Source organism: Centruroides vittatus, unplaced genomic scaffold (assembly GCF_030686945.1).
Source record: "Centruroides vittatus isolate TY-2023 unplaced genomic scaffold, ASM3068694v2 scaffold_1444, whole genome shotgun sequence".
Lineage (NCBI taxonomy): Eukaryota > Metazoa > Arthropoda > Arachnida > Scorpiones > Buthidae > Centruroides > Centruroides vittatus.
In genome coordinates, this window is record NW_027122679.1 from 1,473,493 (window position 1) to 1,492,586 (window position 19,094).

General features: G+C 34.4%; 2 protein-coding genes across 2 annotated transcripts; both read right to left on the reverse strand.

Moving 5' to 3' along the window:
- Nucleotides 1–965: 965 nt before the first annotated feature.
- LOC136987097 (uncharacterized) lies at nucleotides 966–12,686 on the reverse strand. The gene is made up of 2 exons (XM_067284762.1): nucleotides 12,578–12,686; nucleotides 966–2,089 (listed from the first exon to the last, which is right to left on the reverse strand). Exon 2 carries the CDS (start codon nucleotides 2,049–2,051, stop codon nucleotides 1,341–1,343), a length of 711 nt encoding a protein of 236 aa, XP_067140863.1. The 5' UTR covers nucleotides 2,052–2,089; nucleotides 12,578–12,686; the 3' UTR covers nucleotides 966–1,340.
- A 2,214-nt stretch (nucleotides 12,687–14,900) lies between these two features.
- Nucleotides 14,901–18,752, reverse strand: LOC136987057 (trypsin-1-like). The gene is made up of 6 exons (XM_067284694.1): nucleotides 18,606–18,752; nucleotides 18,337–18,440; nucleotides 17,334–17,412; nucleotides 15,879–16,065; nucleotides 15,668–15,810; nucleotides 14,901–15,230 (listed from the first exon to the last, which is right to left on the reverse strand). Exons 1-6 carry the CDS (start codon nucleotides 18,750–18,752, stop codon nucleotides 15,075–15,077), a joined length of 816 nt encoding a protein of 271 aa, XP_067140795.1. The 3' UTR covers nucleotides 14,901–15,074.
- Nucleotides 18,753–19,094: the final 342 nt, after the last annotated feature.

The window sequence follows — 19,094 nt, forward strand, 5'->3', positions numbered from 1 at the left end:
ATAAAAGCTACGTAATATTTGGATAAAGAAACACCCCCAAAAGAGAAGAAAAAGAAAGGGAGGAAAAAAAAAAAGAGCAATTAATGGATTTAAATGTCATAATTTCTCTTCTTATTTTATTAATTATAAAATTATCGATCACATCTTTTTCTTCGGTCTTATTTTAATTAATTTTAATGGATATTATCTTTAAACTCGTATCTGTTTAAGTTTCCGTGCCAGGGTTCTCAACCTCTTAACGTCGTAGAAATCCTTTGGATCGATTCCAATTTAGTTATCACTGTGGCCGTTACTTCGGGGTGGCTCGCGGGTTACAGGTTGGTAAACGTCACCGGTGGTTCACGCGTGGGAACGAGTAACTGTCGAAATAACAAACGACTAAGTAGAAATTCGAGAGTGTAAAATGTTTGTAGAAGCGCGCGCGACGAATTTTATAGTAAATTTATTCGGAAATTGCTTAATTTTAGAATATTTTACCAATTTTATTGTCCCAGTTTAAATGCCAAGCGGTTCGTCATCTGGGAATAATTATAAAAAAAAAAAAAACTTCAAAAATAAATCGATAATTTAGAAGATTGCGCTCACATTACAGATCCAATTAAGAAATTTCGTGAAGAATATTTTAAATTCTGAGAGCGGATAACGTTCGAGTCGGAGCCATTGCCAAAGAAATGGAGGAGCCAAGAGATTCCGATTTGTGTAGAGCCAAACTCGTCATATAATATTATTATCTCTATCGAACGGGGTGGAAGAAGGCAATTTCTGTTGGAATTTATCAATCTGACACCTTTTAAATGATAATTGTTAGTGCGGGATGTGGATAATTAAATTAAACTGGAGGCTTTTCTAATTTCTCAATTTTTATTATTATTATTATTATTTCCTCTTATAAACACGAATGTGTGTGGATATTCAAGCGAATAAAACAATAGAAGAATAATAAATATGATTAGAAAATATCTAGGTTTTGTTTTTTTTTTTCTTTTATTGGTCTAAAGTTCTAGAAATGTTCCATACTGTGCGCCTAGAGAACGTGTCCCATCATAAAATAACATTTAAAAGAGTCCCTTTTTTTTGGCACAACTCTATCCACAAATGAACATCTTCCAAACGGCGAAAATTTTTTTCTATTTTCTAAACGTTTAACTTTACGAGAGAAAAAACCATTTTACAAAGCTACAAAATAACTTCTAGTTATGTAATTTATGATAATACATTTAAAAATACATGACTGGCCCAAGGCTCTAAGAAGAAACCATCTATTTATCTAGGTTTTTTGGTCGAAAGTGTGTGTTGGTGAATGTGTGGTCCTTGAAGTAAAGAGTCCTCTTCTTTTTTTTTTAAGTAACTGCTCTCTCGTAAGAGGGCGGAGGCGTCTCCTGCCTTGAGGTATGAACCCTGTAATACTCCGCGTTGGCCAGAGGGCAACGAAGAGCTTCTTCGTAGGGTGGCGGATCGTCCCTTCTAAACAGTATCCCCTGCACGTCGATGGTGTTGCAATGAGATGGGGAGGTGAGTCCGAATTGCGCCCTGCACGATGATATTCCCGCTCTACGAGGCGAAGGCGAGCGGCTGTAAGTGGGGGCTAACTGATAATGTATGGGCAATCTCCCTCTTTGGGGCCTTCTGGGATCCCCGATGACCGTCTCGTGCAGTTGCCTGTGGCATCTGGCGTGGGGTGCTCCTCTGGGGAGGAACCTGTTGGTGACCGCCATCAGGTGCCGATGCGCCAGCTCTCTAGCGATTTCACTGTTGGAGGAAGAATCTTCCAGAGATCTCCTGCGCGACCTGAGCAACGCCATTAACATGCAGGAAAAGACGATGACCAAGAACAGGATGAAAGCCGCTAGGAATATTCTCCGGGTGGCATCAATGTCTTTCAGGTAAACTACAATCGGAATTCCTACCGGCAACAAGATTAGAAGACATCGGAGGAGGTTCTTATTCAGTCCGCTGCTTGTCTTATCTGAGAGATCATCGGCGCTTTCACCCAGAGGTGATTGTCCATCCGTAGGCAAAAGTTCCCCTTCCGTCTGGTGGGAACTCTCCATATTCCACTCATCCCGGACTCGTCGATGGTTTCAACACCCTAGAAATAAAGAATACTATCTGAGTAATATTTCAGCAAACCATTGGAGCATTTAGAATCCGAATGGTTTAATAATTCAGAAGAGATTCGATACGTTCACGCTCGACAGAATTTTGAATCTTCAGTTAAGAGGAGCGACTCCCTTGATGGGAAATACTGCTTAATATTAATTTATTCTGGCATCTGTGAAACTGGGGTTTATTACCATCGCTTTATTTCAACATTAAAACTAAGCTAGGAAGTGGAAGATATTTCTTAGAAATATTTCTCCACGTTCGTCTGGTCTATGCCAAGAGCATCTTTACGTCATCGCGCTTCATACATCGGTTCTGCGGTTTCGAGGGATCAAACAATTGCAAGAGGAGCTTAATGGTGAAAAAATAGCATCGAAAACATTTCTAGAGCGTCGTTACCGACTCATATCAATGTTATTTCTCTTCTAAATCTAATTACTCGCCTACCGGAATACTAATTCGGCATCATTCTTTATCTCCATTCATTTTTATCACGGGCAAACGAATCAAAATTTCGCATCGTCCGCAACCGAAACAGTAACCTTATTAATACTTCAATTAACATAATTATTTTATAAATTACAACAGAAACATTTTAAACTATTATACATCGAGATGGAATTATTTATCAAATTAATTCTAAGTAATAAATTTATAAGCGATTTCAGAATCTGACAAGGGATATTAAGTATTCTGTCATCTGGCTGCAAAATGCTCAGCAAATCACTAAATTAAGGCAGAGTAGACACCATTAACTAAATTATTGCTTTAGCATGACATCATCGCCGATGTGGCCATATTTCCAATAAAAAGAATTTATCTCGTACTTTATCAAATTAAGGACGCTTCAGACCTCCTCCTAATGAATATTTTTTAACCTTTACAACGTTGTTTTTTGCCGTTTAAAATTAAAAGAACCTCTTCTCCAGCTATTTTCGTTATCTTTCTTATCTGCCCGATTATCTGCATCTTTTTTTTTGCCACACTTTAATGTTGTTATACGCTAATTGTCTGCATCGCAAATTAGCTAATCTTTGCAAAGAGACCCACCTCTTGGCCGCATAGTAACACCGCTACTAAATTTTGGGATCCGGTGAGGGTTTTGATAAAATATGCAACTGGTCCGATTATCCAGATGAGAATTATTGAGTAATAAATTCTGCAGAAACTACCTCCTTCCGAGATTTTAATCAGGAGCTCTTCCAAAGATAAATGTCCATACATACGTAAGCGGATTCTACTTATCGCCGACTGAATAATTTGGCGAAAGCGGCAAAATCTTTCTTTCTTATATTTTCATTGCTACTTCCATTTTGTCGCATTGCTAACTTCTCTACTTCCACCATCTTCGCTGCCAGTTCTATTAATTATGGCTTCGTTCGAATGATTTGTAAGATTCATTCGATAAAATGTTTTAAATAACGTCACACTGTGTACTCACTGACCAACGAGCGATACGGGAGGTCCAAATTCGACAATGGAAACACCGAGAATCCTTAAACGTTATCGAGGTTGTAAGGCAGTCTAAATGGAAATCCATGAAATAATTTCAAAGATAAATTCCTATCACGAGCACATTAGGCCAATGATTCACTACTCGACAATAAAGCATCAAGTGAAACTCCATTGACGTTATCGAAGATAGTTCTCGAGGTAGCTTCGTCTACCTAATGGCTACACACACAATAGCCTGTCTAAGTCCTTTTATCGCATTCACCCGATATATATACAAAAGAATAAGAAAAAAGTCGAGTCCAATAATTCAGATAAGATTTTTATCTCTATGTTAATAGAGGTAAACGCTTAGCCGGTCGATTTTGTTTCTCCCTTTTACAAATTGTCTCACACTTCAACTAAACAAATTATAATTTCCGCGCAACCTCTTTATGACGACAGTCGAGACGTCACATTTGACGTTCTCTACGGAGGAAGCAACGTGTCTCGGAGAGAATTTCGGAGCAATTTTTAGCGAGAAACCGACCGGCAGTTTGTAAACAATAAGAAAAAGTAACCCGAAATCGGTGACCGAATGTAGAATATATCGACAAGAGAATAATCATAAATATCGTAAAGAGGCTCTTACATCGGGTTCGATGCATAAAATAGTTGTCGAACAATGCGCCGCAACACATAAAGGGCCCATCTGTGCCAAATAAGATGTGCCAATCCGGAAAAAATATGAGGGTACCGCATCTAATGTCTCCATAAATCACGGATGCATTAAGTCGGAATATTCCGGCCGTGGTCATCTAAGGATTTGGAAAATCTGCCAGTGAAGTAACTTATACCTAAGGGTTACAGCACGCTAAGGGAGAATAAAACTATTAAGTAGAGGTGTGTGGAACTTGGCTTACGTGCACAGAGCTCGATAAAACCATCCAACACCAGACAGTAAGTACAGGAACTTGTCTTTTCTGGTCCCTTCAGAATAAAGATTCGTTAATGTCCTTTTTGCGGTCCCTCTTCTAGGATTTTACCTGTCCGCACGTTCTTAAATGCAAGAAATTAATCGACTAAAAGGATATGTTTAACAAAAGCTCGCTTCCTAAGTAATCAAATAGAAGAAAAAAATATATATATATTAGTTTTATTAACGCAGATTAAAATCTCAGTAATATTTCTCGAGTTAAAGTAATTTGTACGGTTGCATCCATGGAGAGCCACTCATTAGGTAAACAGAGCGGAGGCTCATAAATCACTTTCCTCAATGGGCACACCACGTGTCTAGCATGACAAACAACATTCTCAAAAGGGAGTACGCAATAATCACGTGTTTTTTCCTTCGTATGCATTAATAGGTGCTATTGAGCGTCGTCCTTCCTATGTTACATACTAATTTACCGAAGAATAATAAATGTCCCCCTATTCCAACCTAGAAAATGGATAGATAAACAGTTGGAATGCAGCGCGCTGTTACGCGCAGTACCAAAAGTATCACTGCTAAAGTATAATACCACTCTTATCTGCATGCCGCCGGGTAGATCTCTCTTCCAACTTCGCCACACGTTCTGCTCAATAGTTAGAAAAAACTGCCACAAAACTTGAGTTATTTTTTTCAAGTTTCGCTTATCGCCCGCTACATTTCAACCTATAGAAATTTGCAACGGGATACCTTATACTCGAAAAGATTTAACGTCTCTATAATTAATTTTTAATTAAAAAGTGAGGGTGGTACTCATAAAAATATAACTGGATAATTATTTAAAAAACCACACACGTTTTCGTTGTTGATGTTAAATTATCAAAATTCGCCGAGGTTTTTTTTAATTATTTTTTTTTATTCGTTAAAAACAGTTATCGGTTAACTTCCAAATTTTATAATATATATATATATATATAATTTTTTTGCTTCTGTTAATTACAGTCTGTAAAGTGAACTTTTCTCGTTTATTTATTTCCATTTAAGAGCTTTTGAAGCGAAACCCATTCTAGATTTTCCTGAAAATAAAATGTTTTTTCTTTTTTGCAATTTGTAAAGAGATAAACGATGCCAAAGGCCGTTTGCTTAAATAACCAAATAATATTTTAATTAGGCAACGTTAAGCGAAACTTTTCTATTATTTATCTTTTAAAATATTTTCTTAAGGTGGAATTCTTTAAATAAAAAAAAAAGCGAAGGGGAATTTTGGGCTATTTTTATAATTTTTATTAGCGTCATTGTTACAAAATGCTAGAGAAATGGCAACACTTTACGTATCGAAGAAAAATCATTATAATTCTTTTTTTAAAACGAAGAATATTTTCGAATTTTTATCTATTTGCGAAATAAATAACAAAGAAATTAAAAAACAAAATATTTTATATTTTATTTTAAAAATTTTTTATTTAATGATTTATAAACAAAAGCCGAAATGAAACATTATTAAAACACAATTTAACAATATATATATTCAAAAGTAACATCTAGAAAATAATTTATTTATCTATAAAAGTTTTTTTTTTCTTTTAAATTGAATCCCATTTCAGTTTTCCGGGAATATATAATTTCTGTTTTTGTTATTTCATAAATATTCCTACTAAAAATAAACTACTAAACAGAGGTGAAATAGAATCGACACCAGAGGCCGGGAGTATCGGAAGCGAAAAAAAAAGAGAAAAAAAAATTATTATTGTTATTATTCGAATTTTAAATTTCTGTAAAAGTTTTCCGACGTAATTTACCTGTTTATAGTATTTTTTGGAAATATATTCATAAAAACAAAAATGTTTGAGTCTCGGAAATTTTTTTTTAAGAACCGAAACAAAAGTGACACCGGAGGCCGTTGTTCCTACGATTCCATTAAAAGAGGCTTTAATGGCATCCACTGGGGAATGGTCTTGTCCTTTTGTTCGAGTTATTTCATCGAATTGCTGCGTGTGAACAATTAACAATGCAATTTTGTGAAGGAAACATTCTTTCTTCTAAGTACAGTTACTTCACTCTTACCTTCCGACTACCCCGTTTTTTTTTTTTTTTTTTTTTTTTGTTTCAAAACGAAAATTGCACGTGGCTACTGTTAATGCTATCTCGTCCCGAGTCACTTTCTTTTATGATTTCCCCCCTCCTCTTCCGAACGGCAAAAGTAATTTTTAAAATAATAAACATCATCGTTGCGGAGTATTGAAAAAGTACTCCGTAATGGAACTGTATGCTTTACGGTTTTCGGGGGGGGGAGGATTTAACTAGAAATGAATAAATGATTTAATTATTTAAATTATCGTAGAAGTTAATCCTAGTAATATTAATTGTGTTAAGTTAGTTAAACAATGGAAAAAAGCCACGGAAAACAAAGAATTTAAAATTTTTAATATTAAATTTTTACATTTATTGACATTGAAACAGTTAAGTCTAAACAAATAATTTTTGTTTGCAGATTTTTTATTATTTTTGCCGGTTTATTTTTCGATTCTCGTCGTCCCAATGCCGCTGTAGTGAAGAATAAACGCGATATTCGATTTAGTAACGGATATTAAAGGTCAGTAGCTTCATTTCTTATGCCCTTTGATCGTACCCGAACACGGAAATTAAAAACAGTTCGGTTCTGATACAGTTTACATATAATGTATGGATTACGTATGCAGGGTGGACCAAAAGTCGTTTAACCGAAAGTCGGTGTGGCTTTTTTCATACCCCGGCGGACGTAAATCGGAAAACGAATTTGTTTGTGGCCAAACCCGTATATTAAACCGCGTGGATACTAATAAGAATATGTTGCATTATCGGTCATAAAGTCAGAAAAGAAATTTAAACTGGCAAAGGCAAACTTTCCTAACGGCTTTGGCTCTTTTTTAATATAACGTTTCTTGGGGCCAACAACTAATCGAATACGTATTTTGCCCGAAGATCCTTCATATCCGTGGAGTCGGAATGTTGGGAAAGTTTTTTGTGTGGTGAGTTTATTTACCTATATTTGTAGGTATTACCTATAACAGTGAATCGCTCTTACTGCACTTCCTGATGATTTAGTAACAAGGTATCTATCTACTTGCGAATTTGTATAGATATTAATAAATGTTCCTCTAGGATTTGTCACATAGATTTTGGCTTATCTAAAAATCTTTTCCCTTCGCTTGTTTACTATCCTACAACATAAAAGATGCTCCGAATACACAACCAAATCTTAAAATACAAATAAATGTTTCAGCAACTATGACTTACTTTCTATTTTATCTTGAATTTTTGAACGCAACAGAAATTCCAATAAAATTTATATATATATATTTAGAATAAAATTTATAAAGATTCACGCATACAAATATATATTTATTAATATAAATATGAATTATACTTCATTCTAAGCCAATTACATATAATTAATCAATAGCGACTTTTATGTTATATGTATACATTTATTCCTTACCGAATTTTCAATTCTGAATAACTTATTTCTATTCTGAACGTTAAGAATATTTTGACATTTATATAATATTGAAATTTTCTATATTATACAAGTCTATGTATGATAATATATTATATATCATGTATATATATATATATATATTTGATATGATATATACTCTGAATATATAAGAAAAAGCCGACTGTTATCATTTTATTTACATTGTATATAAGCTTATATTGAATATAAGGCCTTGTAGAAGACTTATTTGGATGAGAATAAATTGTTAAAACTCCAAAACAATACACTAAATACCTAAAATAATAATAAACTTATTAAATAATTGTGAATATTAATTTATAATTCATCTTACTTAAATATAAGGTTATATAGGAAGCATATTTGATACAGACAGATAAACTGGAAGATGTTTAATAATTTACAATACATTAATTCATACTATTCTAATCCTTCTATATCAAGCATTATTGTGGTAAGCAGATGAGCCATGATATAAAACTTGTAAGTAATAATTTAAGCACTTTAAAAAGTAAAAATAATTGTTATCTTATTTTATATAAAGTTAGGTAATTTATAAGTTAAAGATTCTTATATTTTTATCCCGTTTAAAAAGGAATAAACAGAGTCGAAAAAGTTTAAAATTCACAGCGAAACCCTTCTCCACTTATCAAAAAAAGAACGTTAATAGTTAACGATAAATGATTTAAAGGAAGAAAAAGAAGGGATAGAAACAATTTTGTTGTTTAAATAGAAAAAATACATTACGATAATATTTTAAAATCAATTTATTTTTACGACTTTAAAATATTTTAAAGAATCTTTACTATTTTTTTCCCCTATTAATGACTCGAATCAAAGTCGAATCTGGCTGTTTACTTTCTTCTATATATTATCCCGTAGTTATCTTTTTTAAATTTTGTATATAATATTTTATAAAGTAAAAGAAAAATCGCCAGAACGTACACTATAAAAGAAGGTAAATGCTTCAATTAGTAACAGTAAAGTCGCGTACGATTCACTCTCCACCAATTATACACCGTTAAGTTTATTCTGTGGTTCTTTACTGCGGTAAATCATTTACAGATGCGGTTTGCAGCAGTATTTCTTTATTCATTGATTTGCACAGTCTTCTACAGCTGTAGACATCTGATTTATGGGATTGTTTAAAGATGGAAAAAAATATATCTTTAACGCAAGCAATGTTAGAAAATCGTGAAATAATTCTTTCTCTATTTCATTTGGCCATTTTTATATTATTATTTCTTCTCTTTTCTTCATATTTTTATTATAATATTATTGGCCAAGGTAGAAGATTATTGTTTTTTTTTTAAGTAGAAAAATTATTTAAAATATTATAAATATAGTAAATTATAGTCTAGATGTATATGAAAGATTTTAAAATCTAAATATATATATATATTTTAGTATTTGATAATAGAGTTTGATGGTTTGGAAAGTTGTATAAAATATTTCTGTACAATTTCGACAATGATTTACTTTTGTTTTTATAAAAATATTAAATATAGAAAGAAAAATTGATTTATATAAATATTTTTTTAAAAAATATATATATATACTGTATATACTTTTATATAAGTTATATAAATGCTCGATTTATTTGGAATTTAGAGCATAAAAGAGGTACTTTAAACTAAGAATGGTTTAGAAAATCTTCATTTTAATTAAATTTTTTTAATGTTTTTTAAGATTTTGAGTGGAAGAAATGTTATAAACATGCCTAAAAAATAAGAATATATTTTTGTCTTTTTTTTTCTAGATTAAAAAGAAAATGCACCAAACTTATTAAATAATTTTAGGAAATTTGGAAAGAACGGCAAGGAATTTCTTTAAAATTTTGAAGAATAGAAAAAAAAAATAAATAAATAAGATTTCCAACAACAAATTCAACTAAATAAAGACATTTATACGGGAAAGAAATCCAAGACAATGATGCTGCACAATTTATATTCTTTACTCAATACATCAATTTTATAGAATGAAAGACTTCTCTTAAAGTTTTAATAATTCAAAAGCCATATTTAAGACCAAGAAAAGAGAGAGAGAGAGAGAGAGAGAGAGAGAGAAAATTATTAACTAGAAGATCGCATCCGGTTATATTATATTATATTTATTTATTTTTTGCCTTTTTTCCACCTCTGGATTCTATAGATTTAAAGGAAAATCTCGAAGCATAAATATTAAAAAGTAGGCCGCTAAATGAATTATCAATTCGTAATTTAAGACATAAAAAATGACTGACGTAAACAAACACTTTTTTTTTTTATTTTAAATTTTATTCTTAGGCTTGACTCAGCAACGGAGAGAAAACATTAGTAATTTTTGGCACAGAACACGGCGCAGAGTTTTCAACGAGAAGAGGAAGTTAATAGTTGATCTTGGGCCATGTGGACCTCATTGATTAGACTTAGGTGGTCAGATCGCGCTAATTACACGGCCATTTCGCGCCGAGACTGCAGCTTTACATCGACCAACCACTTATCATTGATTTTACACTATCAGAATCGCCTTTGGAAAAATCAATGGGCATTGAAAAACCAACACGACATTATTAAAGAGTTTCTGCTTTAATTTAATCTTTTCGCCGTTGTCGTCTATACCGAAAAGGATTCTTCTACTCTAAAGATTTAATATTTAACAACTACTTTTGCTCTTACTCCTCTTTTAAAATGTAAATCTTCAACGGTGTTACTTATACCGGATCTTTGTAAAAATCCGTTAAAAATCGTCCTGGTCTGCTATCGGCTAAGAAAATTTATATCTTGCCAAAACGTTTACGGGCTAAATTATAGGTTAGTGACGTACAAAACCCGTATTTTAGTACGATTTCATACTACCTGGGCTACATAGAACGGCAAAATAGGCTAGAATATAGTTTATCTTTTAATTCCTTAGGCCTATCATTTTACTTTTATAAACCGGAGGAAAAAATGAATATATTTTAATGTATTAAATTCCACGTACGCAAACTGCATCGAGCACGAATGGTAAACAGTGTCGATTAGGCCTAACGTGTCCCGCAGAACTAAAGCCTGCCAGCTGTTTTTAAGATAATTAAACAGGAAATATACTTTAAACAATATCTAGTAGCTTATTTATGGCATAAAAACATATATATTTGAATTTTAAAGGATTAAAACACCTTACGTTTTAAATGTACGGTTCTAAATAACATCCAGATCTAAGGCCTAGTAGAAAAACCTTACATTTAAGCAGATTTATAAGCTTAGATTGAATACATTAGCTAGTTTGTGTCGTTAATTAAGGCCGTTTTAAGTTTAAAAAAAAAAACACGCATTGGAATTATTCCCGGCTTTTGTAAATGTGTTTTCAAGTTGTAAAGTACGTTAGAATCTCGGGCCTATTGTATGTATTTTAGAGAAACGAGATTTTTACGGCAACCAGTAAGAAAAACGAAAAGTTTTATTAAAATGTATATATATATATGTTGATATTTTCTTTCGCGAGATCGATACAAAGAAATAATTCAGTATAAATGCTTATTTACAACAAGATCGTAGGCCTAGCTTTCTAGCTTAGCGTGGGTCTAATATAAAATTTATCTACAGGAGTACTGTTGAATATGCCAGAGGACGAATGGAAACCAGTAAAACCAGCAAGTAAAGAATTCTTTATTTTACCTCGCACAGAGAATTCCCCAGTATTTTTAAGTACTTTATCCCCATAAAATCTTTTATTAAAAATCAATTTTGTTTCCTCTACCTCAACTCGTATTTAATGCCAAGGAATAGGTTATCCGCGTAAACGACACTCCGACTGTATAAATTATTAAGAAGATAAAATTTATTCGGATGCAAAAAACGTGCAAATAAAAAAAAATCTCCTATGATCAGAAAACTGCTTTAACTTGTTGAACGGATGTTATTTAAAACGCTCCACCTTATTGGCCCGATAACGGGGCAACCGGCGGAATTAACCAATCCGAAATCTCGATCGAACATTATTCTCGATATTCCGTCATCCGGCCGAGAATTTTCTACGTGTTAATAAGTTTAATTAACCGAGTGAATTTTTTTTTACGTTGGGCGGTTTTTTGGCGATTAAATTCTAATTAATCGCCCGCTAATCGTCGCCGTAATCGGCCGACGTTCGATATTAGAAGAGCGTAATAAGTTCATTTATTTAATTTTCCAAGTAAATTTTCGGTCGGTTTAATCTTGGCGATTTCTGCCACCGATTGTCACCCTAATCGGTATCAATCCGATATTAATATAAGAGTATCGAGAGACAGAATGCATTTCTTCATCCGGTCCCTTAATCGCGTTGATAGAGGCGCTGTCGTCGACCTCTTACACGGCGTCGGGGAAAACGCATCCCTTCCGCCGGAAAAAAAAAGAAAAAAAATCGTTCTCACTTCTTCACCCAATGAGGCGTTAAGGGGAGACAAACTGCACCCGCCAGATAAGCCGAAATAAAGCGCAGCGCATTAATCTCCTGGCAGCATCGGTCGGGAATAGCACGCCGTGACCTAATTCTCATCCCGTTAATCCGGATTAGTTATTACAAGGGGCGTTAAATTGGATCATGGGTCGGGTCCGGTTTGCAATGTACTATAAAGCAACCCCCTTAACCTTTGAAGTGGCGTGAAAGCTTACCTTGGCTGCTGCTCCATCACCTTGCTTCCATTGCTTCTCAGTTGTTGCTATAGTTGTACCTTCTGAACTGATGCATCCCGACCTGACAAGAGTAATCGATCGGCTGGAATGTTGGAAAAGGTGGGATCGGGAGAAGACGGAAGCCGAACTAGAATGTTAGAAAAAAAAAAAAAATTTAAAAATTCATCTCGGATATTCTGTAACCATAGCGGCACTCGAAAAAAATATATACAGGTTTATATAAATTAATATACCCCGGTGGCAAATGTATTGCTTTGTATTGTTTTCTGCATTAGCATCCCGTAAAATTCGACGAATTTATGTATCGATCTTATCGAAACGTTTCATTTCCCCCAATTTTTCTTCCCCCTTTTTTTTTTTTAATTCGTAACGTAGTAACCCGTAACGCCATTGATGTAGCGCTAAAGTAGCGGCTCGGGATTTCACGGGGCGCTTCAACTTTTCAAAGACGTGCGTAAAAAATCGAGACGAATCGATGCTGTTACATTAATGCTACTATATTAATATCCACAACACGAACTAATTTGGCGGAAAATTCGAGTTATTGAAGTGGTTAATGCCTCTGTACACATGAAATTCTGTTTCTGATATTACTGGAATTGACACTTGAATTTCTGCATTTCACTTCCTTAAGAGATTACTCTTAAGGAAGTGAAATGCAGAAATAAGCGTCTTAACCGATTATGAATAAGAATCGATTCCTCCGAATCACCTGTATCGAGTGAAAGTAACTGTATTCCTCTAACAGCACCCTCCTTTTTTTTAAATTAAAATATATTACGCTCTTAGTATTTTTTTTCTGTATTGTTTATGGTTGATATTATAGTAGTATCGTATTCAATTTGAAAGTTTATGTATCGATCTGATCGGATCGTTGTGTGTAGCGAGTATTAATATAGAGGAAACATGCTCTTCTATCGGATTATAAGCGCAAGAAACAGGAAGGATTTAGTTCCTTTAGAAGTTGATAACGAAAATAAGAGTTATTTTTATGTTACGGTAACGGTAAAAAAGTACTATTTTATAAAAACAGCGGCAAAATAACGGAAAAAAACCTGTTTTTTCCGTTATTACTTTAGCAGCATTTTCTATTTTATATACTTTTAACAGAACTTCTACGGAACAGTATTAAAGTGTTTATTATTTTATTCCTACTGTACAACAGCATTTTTTCTTACTTGTGTGCCTTTATTGTCATAACAGTATGCATTATTTTACGCTCTCGACAGCAAAATGAGGGATTTTTCCCTAAAATAACGGTAGCAGACCTGTGTATTTATTTATTTTTTCCTTATTTTAAGCACCTTTCTTACTGTAGAAGTATGTTCTGTTCTATACTTTTAACCGAACTAGAGTAAAAATGAGAGTTTTAGTTTAAATCTAGCGGTTATGAAGGCGTGTGTTGTTTATTATTTTATTCCCATAGTCGTATTTTTTTTTCATTAAATTAATTATGTGTACTTGAAGAAAATGTTTTTCCCCGTTAATAGTATTAAACCGAAACTAAATGTGTCTTTCCTCTTATTATTATTGTATCTATAGTAGTACTTATTTGTTTTATATCTCTTGAGGGAGAATAACTTCCTAATAGCATCATGTAAACGGTATAAAAACCTCAATCGGAGAGTTTATCAGATTAATGCTGTAGTAGTAGGCTTTTGGCAGGATCTTGGTGTTTCTGCCCCCCCCCCCAAATCGCGTGCCAGTTTTTAAAAAGTATTATAATTAAGAAAATGGTAAATTTATACTATGGTAAGATTAATACTATAGTAGGGTGGGACTTAATAAGGGATCAGCGGGCATTCACCGGATTTGGCGGTTTGTAAATCATACCCGTAGAAGGGGCGTAACACTTCGGGTTTGTTGCTATAAAAGCAATTTTGTGTATCTTGTGTTACCATAGTAACATCGATGGTTCGGCTAGGTTAGTGCCTGGAGCGGACCGTTTTCGCTCCCCGTTTTTGTTCTTGTTTAATTGAATTATTTTGTTCGGGTGAAGCGATAGACGTATGCAATCGGACGTGTTCCGAGTGCTCTTTTTAATCTTTTTCCCCCTCTTTAATTACCACTTTTATCCGCTAGATGGCGACATTTGCAGGATTGTATTGTATAGCCGGTTGTAAGGGGATCCGTTAGAATTTCGCCCCCGTAAGGCGATCGTCTAAATGCAAATTCTCGATTGGTTAATAGAACAAAAGCAAATTAATTAATCAAACTGCATCTCATCAGGGAAAGTAACAAAATATACCTTGGCTTTTTCCCTGCGGATTGTAAAACGAGTCAATTAAGAAAGAATGCCTCGTGTTTTTTTGTTTTTTTAATTTCTAGGATTAAATTTTACTTCTGTTTATTCTTTTGTTACACCAAAAGTAAATTAATTGACTTGTTTAATCATTCAGGATTTGAAATGGTGCCCCGTCGCCCGTTTGTTTCTGTTCTGTCGTGCCAAATATGTCCGTTCGGAAGGGATGAGTAGTTAGTAGGCGTGCTCCTCTATCCACTTCAGGTACGATGACAGTCTGGTGTACACACCCGGCTTGTTAGGTCGAGCGCAACCTATGCCCCAAGAAACGATTCCTACCAGTTCGGCTTTCCCTCCTTTACGTTGGATGAGCGGTCCACCCGAATCACCCTGTAAAAGTACAAAGGATTAATGTCAATACATAGAATTAACACAGTAGAACACATGGAAGTAATATTAAATCACTGAATTAGTACAGAATAATTTAGTTAAACGGAAACAATGTTTAGATTTGCCCTATACTCTGATCTATCCTGCAATGATGGTTAACAATGGCTAAAGGTGGAGGTTAGTTGGTACAGAAAATAGTATGAATTAAACTAAGATTAACTCGTTGTGTTAAATGAGTTTTAATATTGCTTCCTTTAATTATATCGAGTAAGGGTCAAAACTTACGTGGAATTATCTGCAATAGTCCCACTTTCGATAATAGTGTAAAATATACAGAAGTACTTTCACAACCCTCCAGAACGGACACAAAGTATACAAGATTGTAGTATGAAAAGCACTTGCACAATACACAAAGTTTTGGAGGATCATTTACCCACCTGACAAGAATCTTTACCACCCTGGCTGTATCCCGCACACAGCATGGAATCGGCGATGGCTCCTCGACCATACATGGAGCGACATTGGCTCAAACCGATGATGGGAACCTCCACGGCTCGAAGTTCGTCGGTGGCGTATCCGTCTACGAAAAGAAATGGTTTCATAATTGAGCCAAGGAGAACGTTAACGCTTGGACGCTGTGAATCCTACCTTCGTGCGTGGATCCCCACCCGGAGGCGGTAGTAAATCCTTGGACGTGAAGGTCCGAAGGGAGACAGATGGAGTTGATGTGCTCATTAGAGGACGATAGGTCCAGAGGGGTGGAAAGTCTCAACAGCGCGATGTCGTTGTGCAAACTGCTATCGTCGTAGTCGGAGTGTACAACTATCTCGGAAACCTGAATGGACGTCGGACCATCAAAATCGGAATTAGAAAATGATACGGCCGTTAAATCCCTAGATTTGACTAGGCAGTTAAAGTATATTGATTTCTCTTTATCTACAATTGCTGCGCGCCATTGTTTATCGCAGGAATTTCAATTAAGGAAACTCTCTAATGCACGATTTCGTCCATCCTGTCGCTGCTGCCCTTATCTGTTTAAACACGTTGGCCGAACTTTTCCCCGTGCGGGGAATTTTTTGAAAGTTTAAGGAAATTCGGGAAAAATATTCTTTCCCGTGAAAATAAGTCAGATTTTTAATTTAGCCACTTTATATACTGTTAACGTAATTATAATTTTCTCCATCAATAATTCGTATGCAGATGTAACTTTTCCATATAAGGGATATTCGTGTAAAGAGAAAAACGTACTTTTCCCTATATATTTATTTTTTAATACCTTTCTGAAGGGAAATAGTATCTCTGAGCATCGAAAAAAATATTTAAAGTAGGGACATTTTTAAAGTAAATACTTCTTATTTTGGGAAATTTTATGTACAGGAAAATTGTATATTACATCAACAGAAAGACGTTTCGCTACGGTTTAATGAAGCGGCGGAATTCTCAACACGAACAGAAATTGAGACATTTTATTCCGAAATTGCGACAGTTTTAATTCGGTAGAATCAATATTTCTAAATTAGAACATTTTCCAGAATATTCGACGTTTAGGGACTATTCATTAGGGATTTAAACAAAAAAACTAAAACTAAGTTAATTAAGCCAAATCTATATATATATATATATATATATTTGCATAGCGGCACCTCTTCCGATTAAATCGCCACTTTAGGGAAGTTTTAAGCGAACATTTAGGGAAATTTTACTTTAGGGAACTGGCAACACTGTAAATCGGATGCAGAAGCACGTGATCCCGTTTTCAAAAATAACGCTATTCGGTAAAGACGAGGGGTGAATACTAAAAAGAAACGACGAAACGAAATAATAACACTTAAATACAAAGGGAAGTGGAAAAAAAGGGGGGATGAAATTAAATTTCAGTCTTTTCTTTAGAGAAATAAAAATGTAATAATCCCTATTGGAAAAAGGAATAAAAAGTTTCATGGCGATTTTTAATCCGAATCGACTTAGGGAAGGTGAGAAGGTAGAAAAGGTAATTGGAAGAGGTATCCGTATTAAATCCCATTGCAACGAACAAATTTGGAAATTGTAATTAGTAAGAGACTAGCCGAGTCGTAATTCAATTTAACTGGGTTTGTGACTAACCTTTCTACTGACGACGCCTGGGCCCGAGTCGGAAAGAATTTGCAGGCCAAATTTGACGAGGAACTTGTTGGAAGGTACCCTGCAACGAAACCAAATGATATTTTAAAAATCTCTTCCCCCATCAATTACACTAATGGAGGGAGAGAGAGAGAGAGAAAGTCAGGTCGAAAGGTCAAGGTCGTAACGGCTTTATCATATTTGATTTTCTCCATTCCGTTTCTGTAATTAAAACTTTTAATTCCTCTATGCTCTTCGACCTCCGATCGGGATGGTCGCTTTTATTAAAATCTAGACGTTACGCATGGCGGATTTATAGTCGAGTAGAAATTATCTTCTCCTTTCCCCCCTTTCGATATTAATTTCCGGTAGGTTCTAAAGTCAAGCTGTTGTTTAAAGAAGAAACGACATTGATGAATGCATTGCTTGGTTTCATACGGATTGGTAAAACAGTGCCGTAGATGAATAATCTACCGAGATATAAGCGCCATCATTAAAATATGATTTTCTTTCAAGGAATTAATACAAGTCTTCCCTACTGTCTTCTGCCCTTTATTGTGCGATCCACTTAAACGAGATTTAATTGGAAGAATCGTGTCAGAAACTTCCACCCCTCTACGTAAAATTCCATCGTTAATACCTGGAAATGCCATTATAAATTCTTTCTGATATTAAATATAAATGTACAGTTCAACCTCCAATAACGTCCAGTTCTAAACGGAAAAAGATAACCTCTAACAACGGCCACTGACGGCCGTTGTTTACAGGTTTACTAGAAAAATATCCTTTTATTCTAATGATGTATTTCTGTTATAACTTAATTTTTTATCTTCATTAAAGGTAAAAAATACCCTTTCAGTTTTTTTTAAAGTTACACTATAGGAATTTATATAAAAATATATAAACTATGTATTGTGTTTAAGCCCTCGGAAGCCGTTGTCTCGTTAAAACGGACACGACACCTTTCACGTAAAATCAAATTTATAAAAAAGAAAGGCATACAAACCCGTGCACACAATGCGCTGCCGTTAAGACCCAATTTTCGTTCAAGACGGAACCACCGCAAATGTGCGAAGAACCGAAAAACCAAGTATTTCTCTGCAGCGATACCTTTTAAAATAAAATAATAATAAAAAAGAAGGGAGAGACAATTTTAAAATTTAGGTAATTCAAGATATAAATGTTCTCATCCGATATAAAAGAATGACAGATATAGAAATGTCAAACACCGCGACAGGTTTTTATCAAATTTAGTTTTTCTCGTTTCTAACATACCTGCCAAGGAAATTCACCGGGTAAGGCTTTCCTGCCTCCCACTATCCTGTCTCCTTCGTAAAAGGTCTTACTGACTCCGCAAAGACCATCTCTTCGTGACACTTTCCCTCGAGGAATTGCTGCTTCGGCTGAAAGGGATCGAATCATATTTGACAAGAGGAAGAACTTAGATTAACTCCTTTAGCTTCATCCCATTTACTTACTACTGACGTACGTCCCGAATATTTACAATTTTATCACCAGGAATATTCATTTTTAACACGTTAAATCTGGGGTAAATAGAAAAATATTCCCGTTTTCTATATAAAAAGTCTCTTTACACTTTTCAAACCTAACACCAAGATTAAACAAGAGTTATAACGTTAAAAGTTTATTAAATTTGGCTTTTATTTTAAGTGTTTCGTCCGTAATTTTATATAAAAATACACTAAAATAATTATATGTCCGGTTAAAACCGGACACATCAACACAAAAACATTAGTGTGTCCG